At 47.4% G+C, this 26692-nt stretch overlaps 1 protein-coding gene across 4 annotated transcripts; it reads right to left on the reverse strand.

Annotated features, from left to right (window-relative positions):
- Positions 1–301: 301 nt before the first annotated feature.
- Positions 302–26661, reverse strand: ZBTB49 (zinc finger and BTB domain containing 49). Of its 4 annotated transcripts, none has more exons than XM_042251647.1 (8): positions 26610–26661; positions 21332–21502; positions 16964–18066; positions 13516–13562; positions 6607–6680; positions 5049–5131; positions 4801–4962; positions 302–1382 (listed from the first exon to the last, which is right to left on the reverse strand). In XM_042251647.1, exons 2-8 carry the CDS (start codon positions 21481–21483, stop codon positions 706–708), a joined length of 2298 nt encoding a protein of 765 aa, XP_042107581.1. In that variant the 5' UTR covers positions 21484–21502; positions 26610–26661; the 3' UTR covers positions 302–705. The 4 variants fall into 4 exon arrangements, with proteins under 4 accessions (XP_042107581.1, XP_027826983.1, XP_042107582.1 ...); XM_027971182.2 differs by having other exon boundaries at positions 26571–26661; XM_042251648.2 differs by lacking the exon at positions 26610–26661 and adding an exon at positions 21139–21189 and having other exon boundaries at positions 21332–21443.
- Positions 26662–26692: the final 31 nt, after the last annotated feature.

Raw genomic sequence — 26692 nt, forward strand, 5'->3', positions numbered from 1 at the left:
GTGGGCTGCTGTCTATGGGGTCGCACAGAGTCGGACGTGACTGAAGCAACGCAGCAGGGTCTTTAGGTTAGGGCTTCCCTGGTGGCTCAGTCAGTAAAGAATCCACCTGCAAAGCAGGAGACCTGGGTTCTATCCCTGGGTGGGGAAGATCCCCTGGAGAAGGCAGTGGCAACCCATTCCAATACTCTTGCCTGGTGGCCTACAGTCCATGGGGTCCACAAGGGTCAGGCAGGACTTGGCAGATAAACCACCACCACCACGTGGTCTTTAGGTTAATAAGAATGTTGGAGGAAACACAATATTATGCAGAAAGGCAACTTCCATTTATTCAAATTAAATTATTGTATGAGTTCCCTATACAAATAAAATCTTTTTTGTAAATAAACATACAAAATGCTACAAATTTCAACCATGTAAAAATGCAAAAATAGTATCTGGATTATTATAGATGTGTCCTTTCCCTTTACCATGACCAAAATGTGCAGCAGTTCCCCGCAGTCCATACCACCCGGCCCCTGAGCCTTGTTCAGTCCCGTGTGCACCTCCCCGAGCGGCCAGGAGGCTTTCTCCCGCACGCTGAGCTCAAGGTGCTGAGATGCTCACCCCTGCCAGGTCAGGGTCGGGCTCTGTCTGGAGCTGGTGAGAAGGCGTCCCGCTCCGGAGCCCGGCCCCGGCCCCGATGCCGAGCGAGACCCGACGGGGGCCTCATTGGTCTAGCTCGCTTTCGTTCTGCAGCGTCTTCATCGCCAGCCCCCAGAGGGTCATGCTGGAGAAGAACTGGCCCTCCGAGTTCCTGTAGGCGGGGGCGGTGGCGCGGCTGCCCAGGGGGTCGGTGCAGGGGGGGTGGTCCAGGGCCGCCAGGGACGATCGCAGGGCGGCCACGCCGTCGGCCTGCAGCGGCTCGGCGCCGGCCGGAGAGTCCATGTCCGGGTAGCCATAGGCCTGGTGCTGCGCCGGCGGCACATGCGGGGGCTTGGCCAGCTTCACCGGCTCCAGGCTGAGCTTCTCGGGCTCACTCGGCCCGTGCGGGGGCTGAACCACCGGCTGGAACTTACAGGGGCTGTCAAACTCCGCCACTGAGTCCTCATCTGCCGGGTGCGCGGGGATTTTGACGGTCACGGCGGGCATCAGAGGCACGGACACGTCCTGGGAGAAGGAGTCGGAGCTCTGGGAGCGCTCCAGGTCCGGGGCCTCGATGGCCCGCGCGAGTGCCTCCAGGGCGTCCGGCCCCTCGTCGCCCGCCCGGCAGTGCGTCTTCTTGTGCCGCCGCAGCACGGCCGAGCGCGTGAAGCACTTGTTGCACACGTCGCAAGTGTATGGCTTCTCCCCAGTGTGCGTGCGCACGTGCCTGCGGAGGTCGCCCGACCCTCCGAAACTCTTCCCTGCAGGAACAGACAGGGCGCTCTTCAGAGGAGGACTTTCGGGAGGGTGTCCCCGCTGCCCCCAAGTGCCCCGCTTTCCTGTGAAGTCGGCCAAGCGCTGCCATCACCCACTCATGCCGGTTCCAGACCCTTCCATGCCCCACCAATGCGGCCCCCCAACCTGCAGCCTCGGTCTCCACGAGCCGTGTCACCTGAGGGTTCCGGAGCCCCATCTCCCTGCTCAGAAGCATCCCAGGGGGGCCTGGGCGCCTGATCGACAGCCCAAGCTGAGAAACCGCATCAGCGCTATTCAGCTATTCCCAAATCGACCACAGCCAATCTCTACTTTAGAAGCATCTTTTCTAAAGTTACTTATACACTCAATTTTTAACGTAATTTTATGCTCCTTCTCCAGGTCCTATTTCCTTTCTCTACGTATAAACTAGAGATAGGTGACCTAAGGCCTGCCATGAGGTCAGAACACCAGAAGAGAAAAACCAATATATAACCTTATAGAAGCCATTTACAAAGGACTGAAACAAACTATGCTTTGTTTGAAAAGACATTTGCTCCTTGGAAGAAAAGTTATGACCAATCTAGACAGCTTATTAAAAAGCAAAGACATTACTTTGCCAACAAAGGTCCGTCTAGTCAAAGCTATGGTTTTTCCAGTAGTCATGTATAGATGTGAGAATTGGACTATCAAGAAAGCTGAGTGCTGAAGAATTGATGCTTTTGAACTGAGGGGTGTTGGAGAAGACTCTTGAGAGTCCCTTGGACTGTGAGGAGATCCAACCAGTCCATCCTAAAGGTGATCAGTCCTGAGTGTTCACTGGAAGGACTGATGCTGAAGCTGAAACTCCAATACTTTAGTCACCTGATGCAAAGAACTGACTCATTGGAAAAGACCCTGATGCTGGGAAAGATTGAAGGCAGGAGAAGAGGAGGATGACATCCACCTCGGTGGATGGTATCACCGACTCAGGGGACATGAGTTTGAGTAAACTCCAGGAGTTGGTGGTGGACAGGGAGGCCTGATGTGCTGCGGTCCATGGCGTCACAGAGTTGGACACGACTGAGCGACTGAGCTGAAACAAACTATATGATTTGCGCGGACACACCTTCCAGAACTTCTCACTTAACCCTACGCCCCTGTGTTTGAGTCCTCAGCTATCTAGCCCTGGTCAAGCAATGGTGGGCTGTTTGGACTGCTTCCAACTGTTTGCTACTGTACCTGAGGGTCAGCTCACATCGTCCTTTCCCTTGTTTCCTTAAGATAGATTCTCAGTAGTGGACTTTTATGTGGCAAAAGGTGTCAAAGGATATAAATTTCAGCTGTAGGAGTTTCCCAGAGAGGGGAAATGGGAGGAGGAGTCTCTCCTTTGTACCTCAAGTCAAGACAGGGGCTTGATGTGGGTCCCTAGGAGGTCCGAGTGGAGTAGCACCTGCCTCCGGCATGGGGGAAATGGAGACAGCTCGCTTACTATATGGGCAGCCGACAGAGAGAGAGCAGACGGTCACCTCTGCACCCACGTGGGCCTGCAGACCTCAGAGCACAGAACGTGAGTATTTCCACAGATCAGACGAGGGTCATGCTCGCAAGGAAGCCAGCCTTGGAACCTCAGAGGGCTGCCCAGAGGGGCGATGGGACACCGACAGGGAAAGCCTCCTCAGGATGAACGGCTACAAAACCGAGGGCTTAAAGGAGAAAGTCTGGCCAGAAGAAAATGCACCTTTCCATCCTGGAAAGTGCAGCTAAGTGGGGAGGGAGAACAGGGTATAAGGGGGAGGCTGTCTTAGGAAGAAAGTAAAATGCTGCAGTGAGGGGCAGGGGGAGGAGGAGCGAGGGAAGAAGAGGCAGAGAGGGCCAGGCTTTCAAGTCAGCAAAGCTCAGACTGTGAGGCCACCATGAAATGGAAACTGTCTTTTGAATCCAAGAAAACGAAAACATACACCCACACATACACTTGCATGTGAATGTTCATAGCAGACTTGCTAAGCGAAATGAAGTCAGTTACAGAAGGCCACACGTTACAGGATGCTACTTCTATGAGCTGTCTGGAACAGGCAAATCTAGGGACCGAGAGTAGGTTAAGGGTTGCCGAGGGAGGGAGTGGGGAGTGACTGCGAGTGGGCACGGGGTTTCTTTCCTGGGGTGATGGAATGTTCTAAGACTGTGGCGAGGGCAGCACAGCACTAATGCACCCCAACTGCTGACTTGCTTGCTCCAAGTGAGCAGGTTCCATAGACAGGACTCGACTCAGCAAAGCTGCTAATACAGATTCGAACCTGCCACACAGAATCACTCTCGCTCCCTTCCTCTCCCTGCTTTCCTGAAAGCTGACCTCATGTGGGTCAGAAGCCTCAGGCAGCGAGTAGCGGGGAGGGGTGGAAATGAAGGACGGGGGAGACAGGGGCCCACTTCACTGCCTTCCCTAGAGGGTCGTAGCTGGCAAAAAGCAGGTCCTGGCTGGAAGGAACAGTTGAATCTGAGGTCAAGTTCACAGTCGTAATAAGAATAACCGACATCCTACACTAGGGATTTGAGACTGCAACTGTGATTGAAAGTGATGCAACTTTATCCTCTAAGAGGGAGCAGACAAATCACGGAGCTGCCGATACTGGTGTCCAGGGAATCTGACCCAGCTTAAGCGGGAGACATGAAGGAAGCTGCCTCCGGCCACATCCCACACGTCCTGCCCTATTTTAGGGACCAACCACAATGAGAACAGAGCCGCTCCGAGGATGCCCCAATTCCAGGCTCCCCACGGCCTGACTCTGAGCATTTTTCCTCTTTGTTCTAACCAGGTAATCATAAAAATGGTTACTCACTGATTCAGTCCACATTGCCAGTGGCACATGCGTACACAAGTGTGCGTGCACACACACATGCACGCACACACAAACACATGCACGCCCTCCCCCAGTTCTTCAGAAGCTCTAACACTCTGTGATCACAGGTACTTAACTCGAGGCCCCAGTTCCCTGGCCTGTGCAGTGATGTGCCTGGAAACTGAGCCTCCCGACGACGTCACGGATGCGCCAAATGCCGCAGAGGTGACCTTTGCTTTGTGACATGTGACACGATCTCAAGAAGCCCGCCATCCCGAGCCCACTGTGTGCCCTCGGTGTCCCGCAGCCCGCTGTGCCCCGGCCCTGCAGCTGCACCGCACGCTCTCCCCCACCTTTCCCATTGCCAATGCCCCGTGGCATTTGGGACTCTGTTATCAGTCATCTTTGTATCTAGGGCAGTTGCCGAAACCTTGGGTAAATGGCACATGAACACAGATGAATCAGAGAAGGCCACAGTGATCAAGAAATAGTAATCACTTCTATGTTACCCATGAGAAGAGGGGTGCTCAGATAAGTCGCCCAGGACAGTGTGTGGGCACAGAGCCCAGCATCCTTCCCACGGGGCCTGGGGTGGGTGGAAACTTACCACAGGCAGAGCAGCTGTAAGGCCGCTCGCCCGTGTGCCGGATTCTGTGCTTTACCAACTTCCTCTGCATGTTAAAAGACTTCCCGCACTCATCGCAGGTGAAGACTTTGTCAGCCGTGTGCGTCTTTTTGTGTTCCTTCAAATTACTGAAGTTACTGAACCCTAGAGGAGACCACACACTGGGGTTAGGCTGAGGGACGGAGAACATTTTAATCGGAAATCTTCCGAAGGGAGACGCTCGGCCGTACCTCGACCACAGATGTCACACAAGTGTGGCTTTTCTCCTGAGTGGATGATAATGTGACGCTGGACATCTCCTGAGGCTGCAAACCTGCAAATGCAATTTGGAAAGTCAATTAAGAGCCTGCCTGCGTCACTGCAGACCTTTCTAACTCCAAGTCACCCAGGGAGGGGACAAGCTGCTCCCTCGGAATGTGACCAGGAGTGGCCTGATTTCGTTTGAGATGCTAGTTAGAAAAGAACATCTTTTTTTCCTCTTCTTTTTAAAGGAAGAGTAGAGAATGATCCTAATGTTTCATTTCTAAAACAGTTTTTCCCTATCTACTTGTGTTAACCTTTCTTCCTCTGAGGTGATCGCTAGGTGGGCTGGGGGCGGGGGGTGGGAGGGCAATCCTGGCCCAACCCAAGCCCCAGTGTGGAGCTAAGTTCCTCTCTGTCCTGCCTCACTTGATTTCAGGACCACAGGTTGCATCTGGGAAGATGTATCTGGTAACACTATAAACACATTTACTTCTAAATGGGAGTTCAGAAGGCTCACACTGAAAACACCCTGAGAAACAAGACTCTCAAGGACCCGCCCCGCAGCAAAACAGCAGAGGGCCTGTGCTACAAGGCACCCCAGACAGGCAGGACCCAGGACCTGGGTGCTAAACCTGGCCTTCAGTGTCTGGGTAGCTGCAGAGACACTATCAGGCCAGGAAGCCTTTATTTCTGTTTTCTACCATCTGTAGAGACAACTGCTTTTTCTGGAACTGAATCAAGGGTGCTGCCCCATCCCAGTAGAAGACTGTGACTATAACTGCCCCGTATCATCCCACCCCCACCCCCGACTCCTGAATACAAACGTATCAGGAGCAGAAAATGTCAGTGTTCCCATCACAGCACTTAGCATACAGTAGGTGCCTAATAAATGCTGAATGGCTGAACGGTTAAGTAACTGGTAGAGGCCTGGCCATTGCCTCCTGTCCTAGAACGACCAATCACCAGATGATGACCAATCACCAGATGATGACCAATCCCCAGATGACAGAGGGAGTGGAATCCCAACGAATGCCCCCGAGGGGCAGGGGTACGCTGCAGGCTGGTGTGCCCACAGGAGGGGGCACCTCCACCTCCAGGGGGAGACTGTGGTCCCCCAAGTCCTTGGCCTCCCCGGCCCTGAGGCTCGCCTGTTCTTCCTGCGGCTGCACTCTGCCTTTCCACGGGTCTGCGAGAGGGGCTGGCATGCCCCCAGCACTCCCTCTCCTGATTCCAGGCGTTCAGGCTGCCGAGTCTCATTTCCCTACCAGACGGTCACCTCCATGGGACCAGTCATCTTTTAACAGACATTTCTGGAATGAATGGAAATTTTAGCGTAATTCTGTTTCCTGTAAAATCCCATTTCCTACAACTGTGTCCTAGATTCTCCTTTGAGTAACATGCCCATCTCTTTCCGCTGTTCTCATGTGTGTCACAAGGAAGGCCAGCAGGCTGGGCTCTGCTGTGTCCCTGGGTGGCAGCAGCCCCGTGGGGCTCGGAGCTGCCGAGCCGGCTCCCCTTGGGCAGCTGACCAAGCCCTGCACTGACCTCTTCCCGCAGACCTCGCAGATGTACGGCTTCTCCCCAGAATGCCGACGCAAGTGAGTCTGCAAGTTACCCGCCTGCAGGAAAGGAAAAGAAAAAATATGCCAATAATGGAAAAAACACTTTTTTAAGGGCACATACATTCAAAAGGGACACTGACAGATTTAGCCAGGTTCCAGTCCAACTTCCCAGTGAAGATCCCAGATGCACGACTCAGAAGCAGCCACGTGCAAGGAGATGGAGGCCCAGCCTGGTTCTGATTTGGGAGCGGCCCCTGCCTGGCAATGAACTGAACAGGGGGCGACTGATTTCAGCTCGGCTCCATGCCAGCCCCTGGCCTGTCCCTCAACAGGGAGACAGGCCGCCATGTCCCTGTAAAATGGGCCCGACATTCTGTGGGGGCTGCTTTTAGGTTTGCTAAGCTTGTATTTTTAACAGCTGTTGATGTATTATATTTCTTTTTTTTTAACCTCGACCACCTACATGCAAACATCATTTGAAAAAAGGTAGCACTTGTACTTGGTCATTTCGGTATTCATTGTTTTTTCTTGTAAAACATGCTTTTGTTCATAAGGAAGGTAAGACATTTACAAAAAGTCTTTCTTCTGGTGGTACAGTTGTTCTTACTGACAGGTTGGTCATTTTTACTTCTGTGCAAAAAAAGCAAATCAGGAGCTTCATGGTGGTCCTTCAGCTGCAGGCCTTTTATGTTTCTAATCTCTGAAACAGCAGGGCTTTACGAAGAATAACTGATTTAAATGGAGATCACAAAATAGATTTCCATGTGCTAATCAACAGGAAATCAACACTAAATTGCCTAAAGTACAGTGAAATTAAACCTGCAAATGCCTGACTTTACAAAAGCTACTGGCAAATGTTTCAAATTAGGACTGGAAAACACAATCTTCCATCGCTGTGATTTACATTAACAGTCTCAATCTGCCACTTCCCAACTTAATTTTTCATAGTGTTCTGCTATGAACAACACTGAGGAGGACGAAGATATCCAAGGTAATAATGTGCAGGCCTTACGTACAAAATAAGCCAAAAAAGAGAATGAACAATAATCCCCAACTCATAACTTTGGCTTGTAATTTTTTTTTTTTTTGGATAGGTATGAAGTGGATTTATTTAGAGAGAAACACACAGACACTGTGGGCCACCTCAGAAGGCACGAGTGGCTGGCTTAAACTATATTTTAGATGAGATTCAAAGATAGTTCATGGTTATAGGACTGAAAGTATAAAGAAAACTGCGGATTTCATGTTATGTAACACAGAAGATTCTTTAAATCTATCAGAGTCTGAAAAAACTGAGTTAGATACTGTATTTCAAAATATGATAAATATGGCTTAAGGAAAAAAAAGCTGGTTTATTTTAGGTAACCAAAGAGAAAGTATTTGGCAAAACAATGGGAAATACCTAGCTTTTAACTGAATGACTATTAATAACAATAATAAAACAGCAAATGTCAACAGCAATAGACATTTGGTCTACTCACACATAACCAAATTACCCTCAGAAATTGGTATTATGGTCTCTGTTTTCTAGGTGTACAACTGAGATTCAGATAAATAAATCAGTTGTTCTGGTTACACAGTAGGCCAGAAATTAATGCTGGTTGATCTGAGCTTAAACTCTTGTCTTCCATGAGGGCCTGCAAGCTTCTGTGAATAAGCTAGCTTGTGCTGAATTCTCAGTATGACAGTGACTGTGCTATCCAGGAAACGGCTCACTGGATTTAAGATAACACACATTTTAAATCAGTCACTTCCAACTTTCAGAAAAGCTGGTCATTTAAATAACAATTTGTATGGCACCATCTGCTCAATGGTTTAATTAGATCCTTTGGTTCAAGTTCTTATATAAACCACGTATTATGGTTAAAATACATTCGGATTCAATTCTTAGCAATGGTGCATCTTTCCTTTTTAAATACAGCTTAACAATTACTTGTTTTCAAAGTAAATAAAACCGAATAGTCTTCCACTTAACATTACAGTCGTGGTGGTTTAGTCGCTAAGTCATGTCTGACTCCTGTGACCCCGTGGACTGTAGCCTCCCAGGCTCATCTGTCCATGGAATTCTCCAGACAAGAATATTGGAGTGGGTTGCCATTTCCTTCTCCAGGGGATCTTCCCAACCCAGGAATCGAACCCAGGTCTCCTGCATTACAAGCAGATTCTTTACCGACTGAGCTACAAGGGAAGTTCAATATTACAGTAAACAACAGTAAAACAAACTTTAAGATGTTTTCTTAGCTATTTAATACTGAAAATGTATAATGAAAATGATTATCATTCCCCTTGATAAAGGAGTATATATTAGTCTGATAAATGGCATAAAAGTAGATTAAATAATGGAAAGATTCAGGCAAAAAAATTTCAATCATGCACTCAGATAATGTATACCAAATTACATAGCAAACTGGGGCCCCGATTATTTGCCCTTTAGTCAAAAGTCGTCATTTTTAGTAATTTTGCTATGCCCTGCGTGCTTGCCTGCTAAGTCACTTCAGTCATGTCTGACTCTTTGTGATCCTATTAACTGTAGCCTGCCAGGCTCCTCTGACCATGGGGTTCTCCAGGCAAGAATACTGGAGTGGGTTGCCATGCCCTCCTCCAGGGGATCTTCCTGACTCAGGAATTGAACCCTAGGCTCCTGCATTGCATGTAGATTCTTTACCACTGAGCCACCAGGTTACTAATTATATCCTAAGTACAAGGACGACATCTTAGAAATTATCTACGTACTGCTGGATCCATGAAAACTCCAGCAAGGGGTAAATACCAGGAGGTCTCCTTTGTTAAGAGTTTACTATGAGTGGAACACTTGCTCACCAGTTACAAACTGACTTTCAGAGAGTCCTTACAATGTCCTCATAAAGTGCCATCACCAGCTCCAGGAGGTAAACAGAGGCCCTGGGAGGGGAGCAGCCATGGCCCCTACAGCTGGCATGGAACACTCCCCAATTCGACTTTGTGGACTCAAAAAGCTTGTGCTGCTGTTGGGGTGAAAAATATTAGCAAAAAAGGAAATTCTACCCTTTCTAAGTGGACACCACTTTAGTTTAGGATGGAGTTGTCAGAACTCAAAAACTCTGCTGCAGAAAAGAAGTTAACACCTGGTTTGTTGAATAATTTAAATAAGAAACTCCTTCCAACAGGTACCTGAACCTCAGTATTTAACCGTGATCAAATCAAGCACATGTTCTCGAGCAGAGTACCCCTCTAGTGTTTCTGTACAAAATCGGGAACTGTGAGACTTTACAGACCAAAGAGAAGTCAGATCTTAAAAGTCATCGTGAGAAGTTTTAAGACTATGAAACAGAAAAAAAAAAATCTAGAGATTAGCAGAAGGCTGTCACCTAAGGGACAATGATTACTCCACTGATAAAAGGACATTTAACATCAAAAGTGTGGGAAACACCACCGCAGAGTCGGAAGATTTAATAATTTAGGTCCACTGAAGTATTGCTTCTGGCATATTCACCACAGATGGGATACAGCTTTGCCACCTCTGGCATGGGGCTGCATCAGCACCCTGGAAAATGTCTCAGCAGCCTCCCAGGGATGCAGCGCCCTGCCAGTCACACCCTGCACAAAGGAGATGCGGGGATGGTACTGAACCTCTCAGAACCCGACCTTCCGCAGCAGCTGTTCAGGGTCTCTATTCTGCTTCACTGGAGAGGCGAGGCGACTCCCCTCCCCTCCCTCAAGACAGCTGAATACACCGGGTTTCCCTTTGCCTGTTTTTAGATTTCGCCTGTTTGCACTGAACAGCCCGGGTTCTCCTGCACATGGGAGACACGTGGCTCCCAACGGGGCCTCAGGCACACTGTCAGCTACTGCGTGACTCTCACTTGCTGCTATCCGGGCAAGGGCCGTGTCTGAAATTGCGTTAATACATGCAGAGCCGGCTGTCACAATCTAGGCTTGTCACAGCTTTTCCAAAGCTGAAGTAAACTGTTTGCTGACTCATTATTAACATTGTGGCTAATTTTTTTTTTTTTAAAGACTAACCAACCCTATTAAATACTACAATGAATAAAGTTAATTCTTATTGGTAGGTCCACTTTCTGAATCTTCCAGAAGGGAGGGTATTTCCAGTCCACTGTAACCACATGTTTTCCAGTTCATATGAGAAATGAAGGCCCGGTTACTAAGTGTAAACACTGCCACTGCTCCCTCCGCCTGGAATGCCAGAGCCTCAGGCCCATCAAGGCCTCCCATCCTCAGGGCCCCGCCCCAGTCACGGGACACATCCCATGACCTCACCCACCCAAACATCACAACTTTCAGGCAGGAATGACCACGCCCCTCTTCACCCAAGCTGTTCCCCGCACAAGAGCCATGGAAATTCCACCGTTTCATTGTGCTTTACCACTTTATGCACCTGTTTCTTCCTCTAAACACAAAGCTCCTTGAAGCCTTATTCATCTTTGTGCCGCAGCACAGGCAGAGCTCCTCAGACACTGCAGGCTTGTAATAAATACTTGTTCAAAGAGTCCTTATTCACAAAAACTTCATCATTACATTAGGAAGTAAAACAGCGATATACATCTAAAAACCGTAAATATATGGTTATGTTCATTAAAAAAAAAACTCGATGTCTATAAAAGTCTGATAAAAACACAGACACCGATACAGAAGAGGAGGATTTCTGTAGCGTCTATCAGACACGGCTGCCCTTGGTGGGACTTGAGGGGAACAGGTAGGAAAGGTCTGAAGCAGAGGACGGGGTGCTATCAAAACCACCGTACTCAAACGCGCCGACACTGAAGCCCCAGCCCCAGGCAGCAGTGCCAGAATCTCTGAGGGTGAGCCCAGCATTAACTCCAAGAGAGAAAGCTGAAGGCAGACCCAATGCCTCAGTGTCTGGTTTCACTTTATTTGACTAACAGTGAAAACCCACGGGATTCTGAGCAAGAAAAGGATAGAACCTAAACTGTTACCACAGTGTATATGTATAAAGGACTTTCACGTCCTTTTTTTTTTTTCATTTAATCCTCCTAATATTCCCATGAGGTGGTATCATCTCTATTCTAAGAATTAGAAAAATGAGACCCAGAGAAGTTGTGATTGCTATTATTAATGGTTGTTAAGCCACTTTTTTAAGGCTTCCCATTACACCAAAGCTGGAAAGATTAAAGTGGTGGGGGGTGGAGTAGTGGGGGAGTGTCCCTTCGGAAGACTGGTCTGTAAGAGCAGAGAGGACAAAGAAATGAGAGGCAATGGCCACGGGAGAGGGGCTACTGATGTGTCCTGAGGACTCACCACGGGCCAGGCGTGATGCTGAACATCTTCAGTTGCTCAGTCATGTCTGACTCTTTGCGACCCCATGGACTGTAGCCCACCAAGCTTTTCTGTCCATGGGATTTTCCAGGCAAGAATACTGGAGTGGGTTGCCCCATCCTTCTCCAGAGGATCTTTTTGACCCAGGGATCAGACCCTCCTCTGCCTGCATTTGCAGGCAGATTCTATACCACTGAGCCACCTGGGAAGCTGACTGTCTTATAAACTCATTTACTCCTCACACACCACGAGGGCCAGTGGTCCCACACACTTGCTTCACAGATAAGGAAGCCAAAGTGCCAAACACGGAGACTGTCCGAGGTCAAAGCAGAAAACCAGAGGCTGGATCCAAATCCACACTGTCTGGCTCTAGAGGCTGAGTTCTGACCTCCAGGGCAGGCTGGCAGGAAGCAGCACAGGCCTCAGCTAGAGTGCATGGCAGGTAGACCAGCAATCCCTCCACTCAGCTCAGCAGAGGCTTACGGAACACTTGGTGGGGTGCACAGCCCCTGCCTGGACTGATAACGACAAGGACCACACTGGGGCATGGTGAATTATGGCTCACAGCCAACAGGAAGAGTGAAAAGCAGCCAGATGGCAGGTCTGGGCGTGTGGGAGGCTGAAGTGGGCGTCAGCGCTAGGGCCAACCTGCGGTTCCTGTGCTCCACGGGGCGAAGTGGTCCAGCTCCTCCACCGAGGCCCAGCCCCAGGGTCCTTCCCCAGTCAAGGAGCATCTGTACATGCTCTTATTCCACGATTGCCATGCGAGTGTAGAAACGGTTGTGAACTATCTCCTCTGGGCACTGGGCCTTTCGAGCAGCTTCTGGGAACAGCTACCTTCTGTTGCAGAAGGATAAGCAGGTTCCCACAGCCATTCTACCGTGTTCAGAATACCTCTGAAACCTTCGCTCTCTCTGTCTGGTGCCCAGATGAGTACAGAGCCTACATGAGGACACACACACTGGCCAAGTGAGAGGACATGTGCAAAGGCAGGGAATGCAAAGTGTGTGGTCTTTTCTCCAACACCCTAACATCTACAACCCCAATCAGAGTAAGAAGGCATCTGTCTTGGGTCCAGGCTGGCATAAACTGCAGTCCCCACGTGTGTGTTCAGTTGTTCAGACTCTTTGTGGACACGGACGGTGTCTTGCCAGGCTCCTCTGTCCGCGGGATTCTCCAGGCAAGAATACTGGAGTGGGTTGCCATTTCCTTCTCCAGGGGATCTTACCCACCCAAGGATCAAACCCATGTCTCCCATACTGCAGGTGGATTCTTTACCACTGAGCCTCCTAGGAATCCCCCAGCCCTCAAGTGGTGCTCAATATGGTTTATATCATGCACAGGAAGAGAAGAAATACACTAGAATTAGACCCATCGTTAATGAGGGATAAGGTATTGTGAGAGTTCACAGTTATGCTTATAAAAAAAATGGTACCCCCACAATGAGCTAGAAATTTTTTTTTCTTGAAAATTTTCTCCTGATTTAGTCTGAAGTCTTTTAAGTTACAGATATCATCAGTCTTCTCTCACAAGTCCCAAAATTATGTCTCATCTGTAATAAAAATAAACACTAGGTTTCAGGTTTCTGATTATTAACAATAAATAAAAGTATTCCCACCTGAGAGAAGTGTTTCCCACAAATGTTACATTCAAAAGGTTTCTCACCTAAAACAAAAGAAAACAACAGCGGGTAAAATCATTAGTAATACCTGCACGACAGGTTTCCACTTACAATGTTTAAACTGCCTTCTGTGTCCCACCATTCAAACAGAGCATAACGTACTTCACCATCAGGGTATGAACATGGGGAGCCTCTGTCCTCACCATCTCTCTCACCCTCAGATGACAGGCAGAGATGATAAAAGTGAGATCTATATCTGTGTGTGTGCTCAGTCATGTCTGACTCTGTGACCCCATGGACTGTAGCCTGCCAGGCTCCTCTGTCCACGGGGTTTTCCAAAAAGAATACTGAAGGGGTTGCCATTTCCTCCTCCAGGGGATCTTCCTGATCAAACCCATGTCTCCTGCATCGGCAGGCGGATTCTTTACCACTGAGCCACCTGGGAAGTCCCAATCTATATTTACTTCTCTCTTTAAAAAAAAAAAAAAAGTGGTTCTTCAAATTTAAACCTGTATTGAAATCAAACATATTTATGTGCACTCAAAGTACACTGGGGCTTTGGACACAGATTTCCCTTTCAGTCGAAAATCAAATGTGAGTTTTCTTGCTGAACAGCACAAACCCATCTTTTAGCCTGGCTCCTGCACTGACCACAGGTGAGTCCTAACAGAACCAGGGGGACTCATCCATTTCACATGAGGTATGAACCCCAAACTGCTCCAAGGAGAGCAGGACCTCCTGAGCGTGTGCTGGGAAAAAGCCCCTCCCCACTGCCTTTTAGCCTTGGTTGAAACGTGCTAACAGAGTAAAAGAAGATTCCACCATGGGACGTGTTCCCTTGCTGACTGCTTGGCCCCTCTGACTTCACTAACTTTGAATGATCACATGTTGGGACAGAACAGATGTAGAGAATGGAACTCTACTACAAAGAAACCACAATGGTTCTGAAGGCAGTCTCCAGAAAATGGTCTGTTTAAAGACATACTTCAGGTACTGCCTTTAACCTATAGAACCCTAATAAACAGACCCCACGAAGGCCAAGAACCTTTCACTTTCCCCATCCCCTCAAATCAAGTGCTTTCATTAAGATCCCTTCTAAAAAATGTTTCCCCTCCTATTGTGTTGCTGGAGTTGGCTAGCTTTCTGGGCTTCTGCTAAAGTACTTTTGATCTTTTCCTGAAACTGTTTAATGGCTTCCCCAGGGATGAGTGGGGAGCTCCTGAGCAACAAGTACAGGTGACCCTTGAACCACAAGGTTTTAACCGTGCAAGTCCACTCACACGTGGATTTTTTTCAATAGTTAGTATCACAGTACTACATCATGGAGGTTGGCTGAATCTGCAGCTGTGGAGGGACTGGTACATGCAGGACCAACTATAAGTTATACCAGGATTTGACTGCTCAGATGGGCAGCATCCCTAAGCCTGGCGTTGTTCAAGGGTAACTGTAATTATAACCACATGGATGCGGCATTTTGAACTACATTTATGTCTGAAGATAAGGGAGATAATAGATAACATTACATTAAAGCCCCCACTATGAGATACGAGAGTCTGAAAAAAGAGGTTACTAGTTCCTTAGAGTCTCAGGTGACCAGGGTTAATAACCCTACACCAGTGGTTCTCACACTTTTTGCTCTCAGGACCCCTTCACACTCTTAACAGTTGAGGACCTTAAAGAGCTTTTCCTTATGTGGGCCATATCTGAGGGTACAGTCTGTATTAGAAATCAAAACGGAATGATTTTTGAAAGAAACGGCCAGACATTTTTCACTGGCCACCAGGTGAAGCCCTCAACACACATTCTGCAGCCTTGAACTGACGCCACTGTACACTTGCCCTGGAGGAGGAAACGGCACCCAGCTCCAGTCTTCTTGCCTGGAAAATTCCAGGGGCAGACGAGCCTGGAGAGATACAGTCCACGGGGCCACAAGGAGTTGGACACGACTGAGGGACTGAGCACTGTACACTTGTGGGGGAAGCAGGAGGGAAGGAGGAGCATCCTACATGAGGCTACAAATGGTTCTGGCCTCACTGACCCCCTGAAAGGATTCCCCAAACCATACTGAGAACTGCTGCCCTTCTCAATCTACTTATGTCCCAGGAAGCAACTGTGCCACAGAACTGTCTGACTGCTATTATTCAAAGATGTTCTTGCAGGATAAAAACAAGTCTTGTTTCCTTTAAAGCTAAAGCAGGTAAGTTTCTCAAATAAAAATTATACTGATCTTTAGGCTCCAGAAAATTACAGAATGATCTAAATAAAGCTTTTTCAGGGCAAAATTTAGTCAATGGTACTGTCTTTGTATGGAATAATTTTGAGCAACTAGTAAAAACAATGATAGTAGTTTATATTCAAATACAACAAAATTTATAGAAGGCTTTCATAAATATTAGTTCAGTCTCAACAATGCAATAAGGGAGCAAATGGAGAATCAGGAGTGATAACAGGACATCACACCAATAGTCACAATCACACAAGCACCTTGAAAGCAGTTAGTTTAGAAGCTTCCTGAACATACTCCTTCTCATGCCTCGAAGATAATTGCCAATAATGTGTAATGTGTACTAGGGTCATCAGGCTTAAGTGCAAGAAAGAAAGTAATATACATGTGTTATATTGCATACTGTATAAATATTGTATAACACTTTTTCAAAAGCTTTGGAAAAAATAAATATTTTGGAAAGGGGAAGAGGTATAAGCTAAGGTAACAGAACTTTGAAAATTCAGTGTTCAAATGGAAGAATTTTTCACTTGAAAATACCAAATGGTTAAAGCTGATCCTCATTCAGAAGTTTACCTCCTGCCTCCCAAATCACAATTTTTAAAATCTGACATTCAAAGAGGGAGGGGACATGTACACCTATGGCTAAGTCATGTTGATATATGGCAGAAATGAAACCAATATTGTAAAGCAATTCTCCTTCAATTAAAAATAAATAAAATTTTAAAAACACATTAAAAACAAACAAAAAATTTGACATTCAAATTACTTTCCAAAGCTTTCAGAATTACTCAAACTAAACTACTTTGGTCTGAATTAACCAACATCATGCTTTAAAAAAAAAAAAATCTAATTCTGAAGAAAGAACTAAATATTGCTTATCTGTTTTAGAATTAATTTGAAAATCTGAGTGAATCAAAAGAATCTGCCATACTTTGAAATGGAAAGCTTCTCATAGAAAACCACAATTAAAAGATGAAAAGTGCACCATCTTTTAAAAATGGCTCTATGAAAGCTTTTACTAACTTAAGATTATTCTTTAAAAGACATCACCAAAAACACAAAGCAGAAGACAGCGAACACTCTTTGATTTGGGGGGTAAATATCAATGACATCATCAAGCAATAGCAAAACTTCTTACAAAAACGGGAGCAGGCAGTGGTGTCTGATCATCTGGTATTATTTGCTTTCCTTCTGCCTGCGGGGACCAAATCAGTGTACCTGTATGAGACCGTCTGTGCAGCTCCAAATTGCTGGGGTGTTTAAAAGGTTTCCCGCACAATTCGCACGCGTACTGTCTCTGGGACTGCGGCATCTGGGTCTGGTCTTCCAGGGCCGCAGCGTCTTCGGGCCTCTCTGTCTCATTCACGCCATTAAAGTTCTCAGAACTGCTGAGTTCCTCGCTTTCCTTTTCTTCGGCGCTGGGGCTGTTCACTTTCTCCACACCATGTTCCCTGGCAGCTTCAAGCCTCATGGTTAAACTGTCATTGGGTTTCGGTTCAGAGGTTTGCTCTGCAGATTTCTGTGACTTTAGGAAGTTGAGTTTCTTAAGGTGAATGGCTTTCTTGAGCCTCATCTGCCGGGTAGGCTGTTGGCTGGCGTGGTCGGAAGCGGGGTCTGGGGCATTTTCACCCAAAGGCTGGGCCAGGAAGTTGGAAGGCAGGTGCTGGGAGGACTCGAGGACACACTCGGCGTGGCCGACCGCACAGGGCTGGCGATCCGTGGCGTGAAGGTCTGCGGAGGCGCTGAAGGTGAAAGGCTGCTCCGTCACTCGCTGGGGACTGGGACAACCGGCATGTTTGTAGTACTGCTTACTGTACAAGTTTCTGAGCTTATAGTAACAACTGGGCTGTTTGAAAGACAGTTCTGTGCAGCTGCCATCGAACGGGTCGGGGGCTTGTTTGGAGGTTTCGGCCGTGGGCGGGTGAAGGCCGACTGAGGGTGGGGTGTGCGAGAGTGACCCGTCCACGGCCCTGCCCTGCTGGGCGCCCGCGGAGCACTCCGGCAGCAAGTGAGGCGGGTAGTTTTCACTGAGGACACAGTTTGTGTCGGGAGTCAGGGTGCTCTGCAGGGAGAAGGTGCCGTGACAGGGCAGGCCTGGAGGCTGGTCGACGGTGGCTGACTTCAAAAAGGTGTGACACAGATTGAGGACGTTCTGAACCTGCAAACACTGGGCTGTGTCTAGCATGACTTGTATGTTGTCCTGGTTAAGATCCAGATGCGACGTGTACATGAAGTCCAGGATCTGCCCGATGCCACTCACATTCTTAATATCCAAATGAAAAACATCATTCTTCTGGCCTGAAGAGTTCTGAAAGAGGCTCCTGATAAAAGAAAGGATATCTGCTTACAGGGTTAACAATCCATACATTCTGATAGCTTTTTCTTTTAAGTAATATGCGTGCTAATGTTCAAAATGACTATCCTTCGATAAATGCTAAGATTAAAAATTAAGCATGCTTTTGAGAATTCCATGGACAGAGGAGCCTGGCGGGCTACAGTCCATGGGGTCGCAGTCAGACATAACTGAGCGACTAACACTTTCACACTTCTATTTACAATTGCTCAGACCTAGAAGCAGGACTTCCCAGGTGGTGCTAGTGGTAAAGAACCTGCCTATAATGCGGGAGACACAGGTTTGATCCCTGGGTCGGGAAGATCCCCTGGAGGAGGAAATGGCAACCCACTCCAATATTCTTGCCTGGAGAATCCCATGGACAGAGGAGACTGGCAGGCTACATTCCCCAGGGTCGCACGGAGTCAGACAGAGCTAAAGCAACTTAGCACAGCACAGGACATGGAAGCAACCTAGATGTCCATCGGCAGATGAATGGACAAAGAAGTTGCACATATATATGGTAGACGCTTACTCAGCTATGAGAAGGAATGCATTCGAGTCAGTTCTAATGAGGTGGGTGAACCTAGAGCCTATTATACAGAGTGAAGTAAGTCAAAAAGAGAAAGACAAATATGTACTAATGCATATATATGGAATCTAGAAAGATAGCATCAACGATGCTGTGTGCAGGGCAGCAAAGGAGACACAAAGAATAGACTTTGGGACACAGTGGGAGAAGGAGAGGGCGGGATGGTTTGAGAGAACAGCACTGAGATACATACACCCCCATATGTAAAAACAGATAGCCAGTGGGAGTTTGATGTGTGACGTAGGGAACCCAAAGTTGATGTTCCACGACAATCTAGAGGGATGAGGTGGGGAGCGGGGAGGGAGGTGGGGTTCAGGAGGGAGGGGATGCATGTATGCCTATGGACGATTTATGTTGATGTATGCTAGAGGCCATCACAATACTATGAAGTAACTATCCTCCGATTAAAATATGTAAATAGAAAGAAAAGGTAACAATTGTTACGCGACATGAATAACCCTAGATCTGCTATGCAGCATAGTGCCTATGTTAACAACACTGTGCCGCACACTTAAACACGTTAGGTGTTCTTACCACAGCAAAAAAATGTTAAGTCTGTCAATTCTAAGTCAAGATCCAGGTGTGTTTGTGATATTATTGATTCTCAATGTTTTTCAGTATTTTTCAAATCACTCAAAATAAAACATGTCCTTTTTAAAAGCAAAAAAAAAAAAAAAAATTAAGTATGCTTCAATCCTTTAAGAAGTGTTTGCAAGCTATTCAATAAAGCAATTTGGATTAACTGAATTCATATGCTGAATATCCAAACTTCCAAGGAAATCTTAAAGTAAGATTTAAAAATATACTCACTGTTCTTTTTTAAGAAAATGTAATTATTCATATGCATTATTCATTGCATACAGATAGATTACAGAAAACTAAAGAAGACACTTTTTAATATTTTGTTTAGTCTGACAAATTATCTATCTCAAACCATAAAACACATACAAAAATACTTCTGTATCTTAAGCATCTTAAAAACATCTGAAAATGAAAATAGCTATAATAAACCAACTCTAGATATACTTCAGATACAGACTCTTAAAAAATATTTTTAATTTGTTAACCATGGCCAAACACACATAATGTCAAACATCTGGCTATATGGTTCATATGATAAATTCAGTGGCACCGTGTACATTCGTATTATTGTGTAACAACCACCACTTCCCATTTCCAGAATCTTTTCATCATCCCAAAAAGCAACTCTATCCATTGAACAATAACCCCCATTATCCCCAACCCCTCAGCCCCTGGCAACTACCCTTCCACTTTCCATCTCTGTCAATCTGACTGATCTAGGTACTTGATGCTTCTCAGAAACCCAATGGTCCATAAACCAGCAGTGAGAGAGCCCTGTAAGTTAATGCAGGGAAAAGGCACCATAAAGCCCAGGCACTTTGTTCTGGGCCTAAGTCAAGTTCACAGGTGAATGAATTTGTCTCCTGTAAAAATACTGAGTCAGTTAAGTTGTCCTGCAAGTTTGTTAAAGACATTTTATCAAATAAACTAGCCAATGTTTCATAACATATAGACCTAACTGTCCTGGAAAGACAGAAGAAACAGGCAAAGCCCAAGCAGGGGACCACTTTGCACATGGGCAGAATGCTGCCTCAGGGAGTCAATCCACTATAATACGACTTACAGCACTTATGACAGCTGAGACTTAATTTGATGATTCAGGATTATCAAGGAAAGAGTAAATACTGTTCCGTATATCATTTACTAGAGTAGTAAAATAGTATATATTTTAAGGGGAAAAGTTCTGAAAAAGTGCTTGTGTGTGTGTTAGTCGCTCAGTCGTGTCTGACTCTTTGCAACCCCACAGACTGTAGCCTGCCAGGCACCTCTGTCCATGGGATTCTCCAGGCAAGAATATTGGAGTGGGTTGCTGTTCCCTTCTCCAGAAGATCTTCTCTTCTGGTCTCCTGCTTCGCAGGCAGATTCTTTATCTTTTGAGCTACAGGGCAGTCCTGAAAAAGTGCTTCAGGACAGATAAATCCAGTTAACCAGAAAATGTGTGTAGAATACTTAAATGAAATACTACTGCTTGATCTTATTGTTTATAAGTAAATCTTTCATTGAGGCAAAAACAATTACAGGGATAAGTAAATTGAGTTCAAACATGTTTTCTTAGAATAGTAAAATGCAAAACAAAAATGAAAATGTTTTAGTTTTTTAAAAATGGCATATAGGATGTTTCCCCCTCTCAGATTTCTTATTACAGAAATGTTCTTATCAGAAACTCTATTCCTCAATCTTTTTACCTGGAAAGGACAAGAAATGGATACAGAAGCCTGATATTAATTACAACTCAAAAATCAAAGACAAAGTGCCAAACTACTTTCACAGCCCTAAATATATGCGTGCATGAACGCTCAGTGGCTTCAGTCGTGTCCAACTCTCTGTGACCCCACAGACTGCAGCCCACCAGGCTCCTCTGTGCATGAAGTCTCCAGGCAAGAATACCTGAGTGGGCTGCCATTTCCTCCTCCAGGGGATCTTCCCGCTCAGGTCACTCTAAATACAAAAATGAAAAAGCCCACAATGTGCTACAAAAGATAAGGAGAATGAAATCTGAGGAAAAATAAAATTTAGACAATAGATTTCCATTCCAGAAAAGCTTTTTCTCTGTACAATTAGAACAGTCTAAAACACGTACCTAAAGTACTGGCTGAAAGCTGCTAGAACGTTCTTATGGGCTTTAAAGCAGACTCCTTTCACCACCAACATACAGTCGCAGAGCAGGCCTTGAATCCGCTGCTCGTGCAGCTGCTGGAGAAGGTGGCAGCTGTGGGCAGCAACTGGGTCCATGCTCCACCATCCAGGAGACCTAGGAAAAAGGATGCTCATAAGCAGTGATCCTTGATGCCATGACTGGTCACTAAAGGGCACCCAAACCGACCGACTGATCTGTGCTGCACTGTCATGACTTCCTGTGCCACACGGACGCAGAAAAGCGAGCACTATGTCAGATGGCACGGTGCGGTCCACAGTGCCGAACCCTCAAGGGTGCTGAACGTCCAAATGACTGAGTGATCGGTTATCTACCCTGCCCCACGGTTGCCTGAAAAGAAAAGCCATCTTGGTTTATTATTATTATTAGCTATCATTTACTGGCTCATACAGACCGGGCACTGTGCTAGGAACATTGCAGCCATTAACTCAAATAATGCTACAAGAACCCTTTGATCACCATTTTACAAGCGAGGAAATTAAGAAACGAGGAGTTAAAGTAATGTGGCCATGATCGGAAAACTGTTATATTCCAAAGCCAGGACTTAAATCCTGGTTCCTAAACCCTGAAGTCCATGCTCCTATGCCCATGAGAAAAGGGACAGGAGAAACACAACACAGAACTTTCCTCCAAAGACTTAAATGCTAAAATACAGCAAATGTCTTGAGTCTACATCACACGTTCTCTGGCTATACAGGAGTGACACGCAAAGTTATGAACCATCCCACAACTTGACTATAAAAACTGTAACTATTATTATGTTACTTAGTATAGTTCTCTAACTCCTTCATGATATCCATCCTGTATCTTCCCAAATTAGATTATAAAAAGCTCCAGAAAGAGAATTTGCATCTTACATTTCTTATGTGTCTTACAAATAACCACCACAAATCATAATGTATCATATACCTCATAAGGATAATCATCATATTTATCCAATGTTTCCTTTACGTCAGGCACTACTTTAAGCCCTCTACACATATTAACTCATTCAGTTCTCAGAATAACTGTAAGAGAGATACCACGTACCATTAGCCTCACTTTACAGACAGATGAGGACAATGAAGCGCATGGCAGATTAAAGATGGCCACATCTACAACTCAAGGGGAGGTGGGATCTGGGTCTCCTCTCCTTGACTTGGGGCAGCCTCTATCTCAATCAACAGAACAGGTGAAAGGAAGGGTGTAAAGCTGCGCTCTTTTCTGGGCCAAGGCCTTTGAGCCAACAGCTCCCACCTTCCATCTGCCGGACGACGGGGCCGGGAGGCCTGCTTTGCCAACAGGCCTGTAAGACGTCCAGCTGGAGCCAGTATATGGGGCAGGAGAAGGGCTCTGCTGAACCCAGACTTCCAGTCATCCCTTCCAAGGGACCAGACATGGGAGCAAAGTCACGCTGAAAGCTCCAGACCAGCCCCACCGCCAGCTGAACCCCATTCGCCACCCACACCAGTGTAAGGCTGGAGAACCATCCGGCAGAGCCCTGCCTGAATTTCTGACTCATAAAACTGTGAGATGAAACAAAACAGTTTTGAAGTTACCAAGTTTTAGGGTAGTCTGTCACAAAGCAAATAGATAACCTGACCACAGTCAGAGAGGACCGACACGGCTAATAATAATAGGTATCAATAAGAGGCAGAGCTGGGATTTAAACCCAGGGAAAGCCCAAAGCCCACATGCTTAACTGCTACTCCAAGTTACATGCAATAGCTCAAAGGCCTTCCTTGGAATCCAATCAGCACCGTCTTCAGTCTGTTACCAACGCCTGACTGTCCAGGTGGCCCCACAGATAAGCACCAAAGTAAAGCACAACACACACGAGGACGAACGTGTGCAACACAGGCTTTGTGCTATGACACAAGGAGCACGGTGCGCTGTCTCTGCGGCTCACTCACTTTTTGACGAGCAACAAAAATCTACTGTCTTATCGATTAGCATATCTTTGGTATCCAGAAGAGTGCCTTGGACATAGTAGGTGCTCAATACATGGTTTTAAGATGGATGGAGACTCTGGGCCTCAGTGTTTTAATCTGTAAAAATAGAGGGTCCCCTATTGGGTTAGATAATCTCTAAGGTATCTTCCTGTTCTAAATCTACATCAAGAATGTGATGGTGGACTGAATGGCATCAAATATGGGAAAGGAGAAAAAAGGAATCATAAGAAGAAGCTTAGACACGAGCGAACGAAGAGGTGCTTCTACTGGGAATAAGAATCAGAATGGAATTTTATCCTGTAGCGACAGCTCCTAGAGCAAAAGCCCTTAAGTTCCATGAGGTGATTGATCAGTTGGCCAAACACCATAGGAAAGAATGTGGGCAGTCTGTTCAGTGGGGCCACTGACAGATTACTTCTCCAGGTGTCCGAGGTCCACACACACACTTGCCTAGAGTGGTCCTCCCTTCCTTTCTGGCCATCACGCTTCTCAAGTGGCTTGGTCCCCAGCCCCCTAACCCAATCCTAATGACAAAAACACTGGCCACGTGCACACAAGCCCAGGTTCCTGTCTTAGCGCTACATGACTCTATGATGCTATGGAGACCAACTGAGTTAAGATGATGTTGTGTGCCTGCTGCTGCTGCTGCTAAGTCACTTCAGTCGTGTCTGACTCTGTGTGACCCCACAGAGAGCAGCCCACCAAGCTCCCCCATCCCTGGGATTCTCCAGGCAAGAACACTGGAGTGGGTTGCCATTTCCTTCTCCAATGCATGAAAGTGAAAAGTGAAAGTGAAGTCGCTCAGTCATGTCCGACTCTTAGCGACCGCATGGACTGCAGCCTACCAGGCTCCTCCGTCCATGGGATTTTCCAGGCAAGAGTACTGGAGTGGGGTGCCATTGCCTTCTCTGGTTGTGTGCCTAGTACATGGCAAGATATTGTGGTGAGGATGGAAAGTTGATAAACTCAGGATGGAATGCTCCCTGCCCTCCACAGGCTGTGTCTCAGTTTGAGTCACTCACATAACTTCAGAGTGCCTACTAAACACTAGGCACTGAGATGAGGTGGTAAACAACTCAGATATAGTCATCCTATGCTTTCACAAAGAGTAAGTTTAGTGAAAGAAACAAAAATAGGGCTGTACTGGCGATATTAAATGGGGAAGGTACAAATTAATTTGGGGGATGAGGGTCAGAAGAAAACCTTCTGGAGGAAAGACATCTATGCTGAAACCTGAAGGTTAAGTTTGCCAGAGAAAGAGCAAAGAGAATTCACCCTGAGTTTCCACGGGGAGCAAACAAACAAAAAAGTGCAGAAGAGCACAAACAAGGAAGAGACTCACACATGTGCTCTGCACACAAACCCACCTCGAGTATCCAGCTTTTAAACCTAGGCAACCTGTCACTTCTGTTGGAGAATATTTCCCTCTCTGTCCATCCAGTAAATGCCTTCTTTTGTGGGCTGAATTGTGTTTCCCTCCAAATCCATATGTTGAAGACTGTATTTGGAGATTGGGCCTTAGGAGGTAATTAAGTTAAAATGGGAAAGTTAGGGTAGATCCTAATCCAATCTGACTGCTGTTCTTACAGAAAAACAGGAAAGCTGGACGTTTACACCAGGGATGCTGTGCACAGAGGCAAGATCACCAGAAGGCATGGCCAGAAGATGTGCGGCTGGGAGCCAAGAAGAGCAGCCTCGGGAGCAAACAAACCTGCTGACACCTTGATCTTGGACTTCCAGCTCCTAGGACTGTGAGGAAAATATATGTCTGTTGTTCCGGCCCTCCAGGCTATGGTATTTTGCTACTGGAGCCCTTCCATACACCCTCTATTCCATCCTGACACTGCTCACCTCCAGAGGGAAACCCTCCTTATTACCCCCACACCCGCACCCTAGTCCTAATTTAGCTTCTCACAGCTCTCTGTTCACACCAGGTTCAACCTTCATTTGCTCAGTGAAGCCCCACAGTGACCACCACTGCTATGTGCGGAACCTGTCTTAAGGGCTGAAGTGAGAGTTGCTCATTTGAGTCCGACTCTTTGAGACCCCATTAACGATACAGTCCATGGAATTCTCTCCAGGCCAGAATACTGGATTGAACCCAGGTCTCCCGCATTGCAGGTGGATTCTTACCAGCTGAGCCACCAGGAAGCCCAAGAATACTGGAATGGGTAGCCTTTCTCTTCTCCAGTGGATCTTCCCGACCCAAGAATCCAACAGGGGTCTCCTGCACTGCAGGTGGATTCTTTACCAACTGAGCTATAGAAGCTTAAGTCAGGGCTCCCACATTTCTGGCAAACTCCTTAGCATTGCGGGCAGACTCTTTACCATCTGAGCCACCAGGGAAGCCCCAACGTGAAACTGAAAGTTGCCCAGTCGCGTCTGACTCTTCGCGACCCCAAGGACTGTAGAGTCCATGGAATTTCCCAGGCCAGAATACTGGAGTGGACAGCCTTTCCCTTCTCCAGGGGATCTTCCCAACCCAGGGATCGAACCCAGGTCTACCCAAGTGAAGGTTGCAGGCGGCTTCTTCACCAGCTGAGTCACCAGGGAAGCCCGAGAATACTGGAGTGCGGTAGCCTATCCCTTTCTCCAGCGGATCTTCTCGATCCCAGGAAATTGAACCCGGGTCTCCTGCATTGCAGGCGGATTCTCGACCAACTGAGCTACCAGGGAAGCCCCTTAAGGGTTGAGAGGAGCAGATAAGCACTCTACTGAGTGCTTTGCAGGAAATCCTACAATAACCTTATCGAGTTAAGCACGGCAGTGTAACACACGTTTACAGACGCGGATCCGAGGCACGGAGAGGTCGCACGGCCACGGGACTGGGCTGGGCTTTAGGAGCTCTGGGGTCTTCAGCGCTAACTCTCTCAACTTTACACGGCGATGGAGGGAGCCGGGGCGAGGAGACAGGACCCGCGGCTCCCGCGGGCGGTGCCCCGCGCGGCCGGGAGGGGAAAGCGGGTGCGGCGTCCAGGCCGAAGGTGCTGCACACGCCGTGAAGGACGCGTTCCGGAGCCCGGCCTGGTCGTCGCGTCTCCTAGCAGAAGCACCTCACGGCCACGGCAGCAGCTCCACGGCCCCTCACGGCGCGGGGCGGCGGCCGGTCCCTGCCCTGACCTGCCCGGCCCGGCCCTTCGGGCGCCCGGCCCGGGGTTCCGTGCCGTTTCCATCGCCCTTAGCCCCGCACACTCTCGCGAGGCCGGCCTACCAGTCAGCAATCCCCACCTTACCCTCAGAGACCGCTTCCCGCCCCGTCGCCTCTTCTTCACCTGCAGCCGCCACCGCCGCCTTCAGCGCTCCTGGCCGGGCTCAGCCGGCAGCGGAAGCATCGCGACAACACCGCCCCTCCCAC

Source organism: Ovis aries, chromosome 6 (genome assembly GCF_016772045.2).
Source record: "Ovis aries strain OAR_USU_Benz2616 breed Rambouillet chromosome 6, ARS-UI_Ramb_v3.0, whole genome shotgun sequence".
Taxonomy (NCBI): Eukaryota; Metazoa; Chordata; class Mammalia; order Artiodactyla; family Bovidae; genus Ovis; species Ovis aries.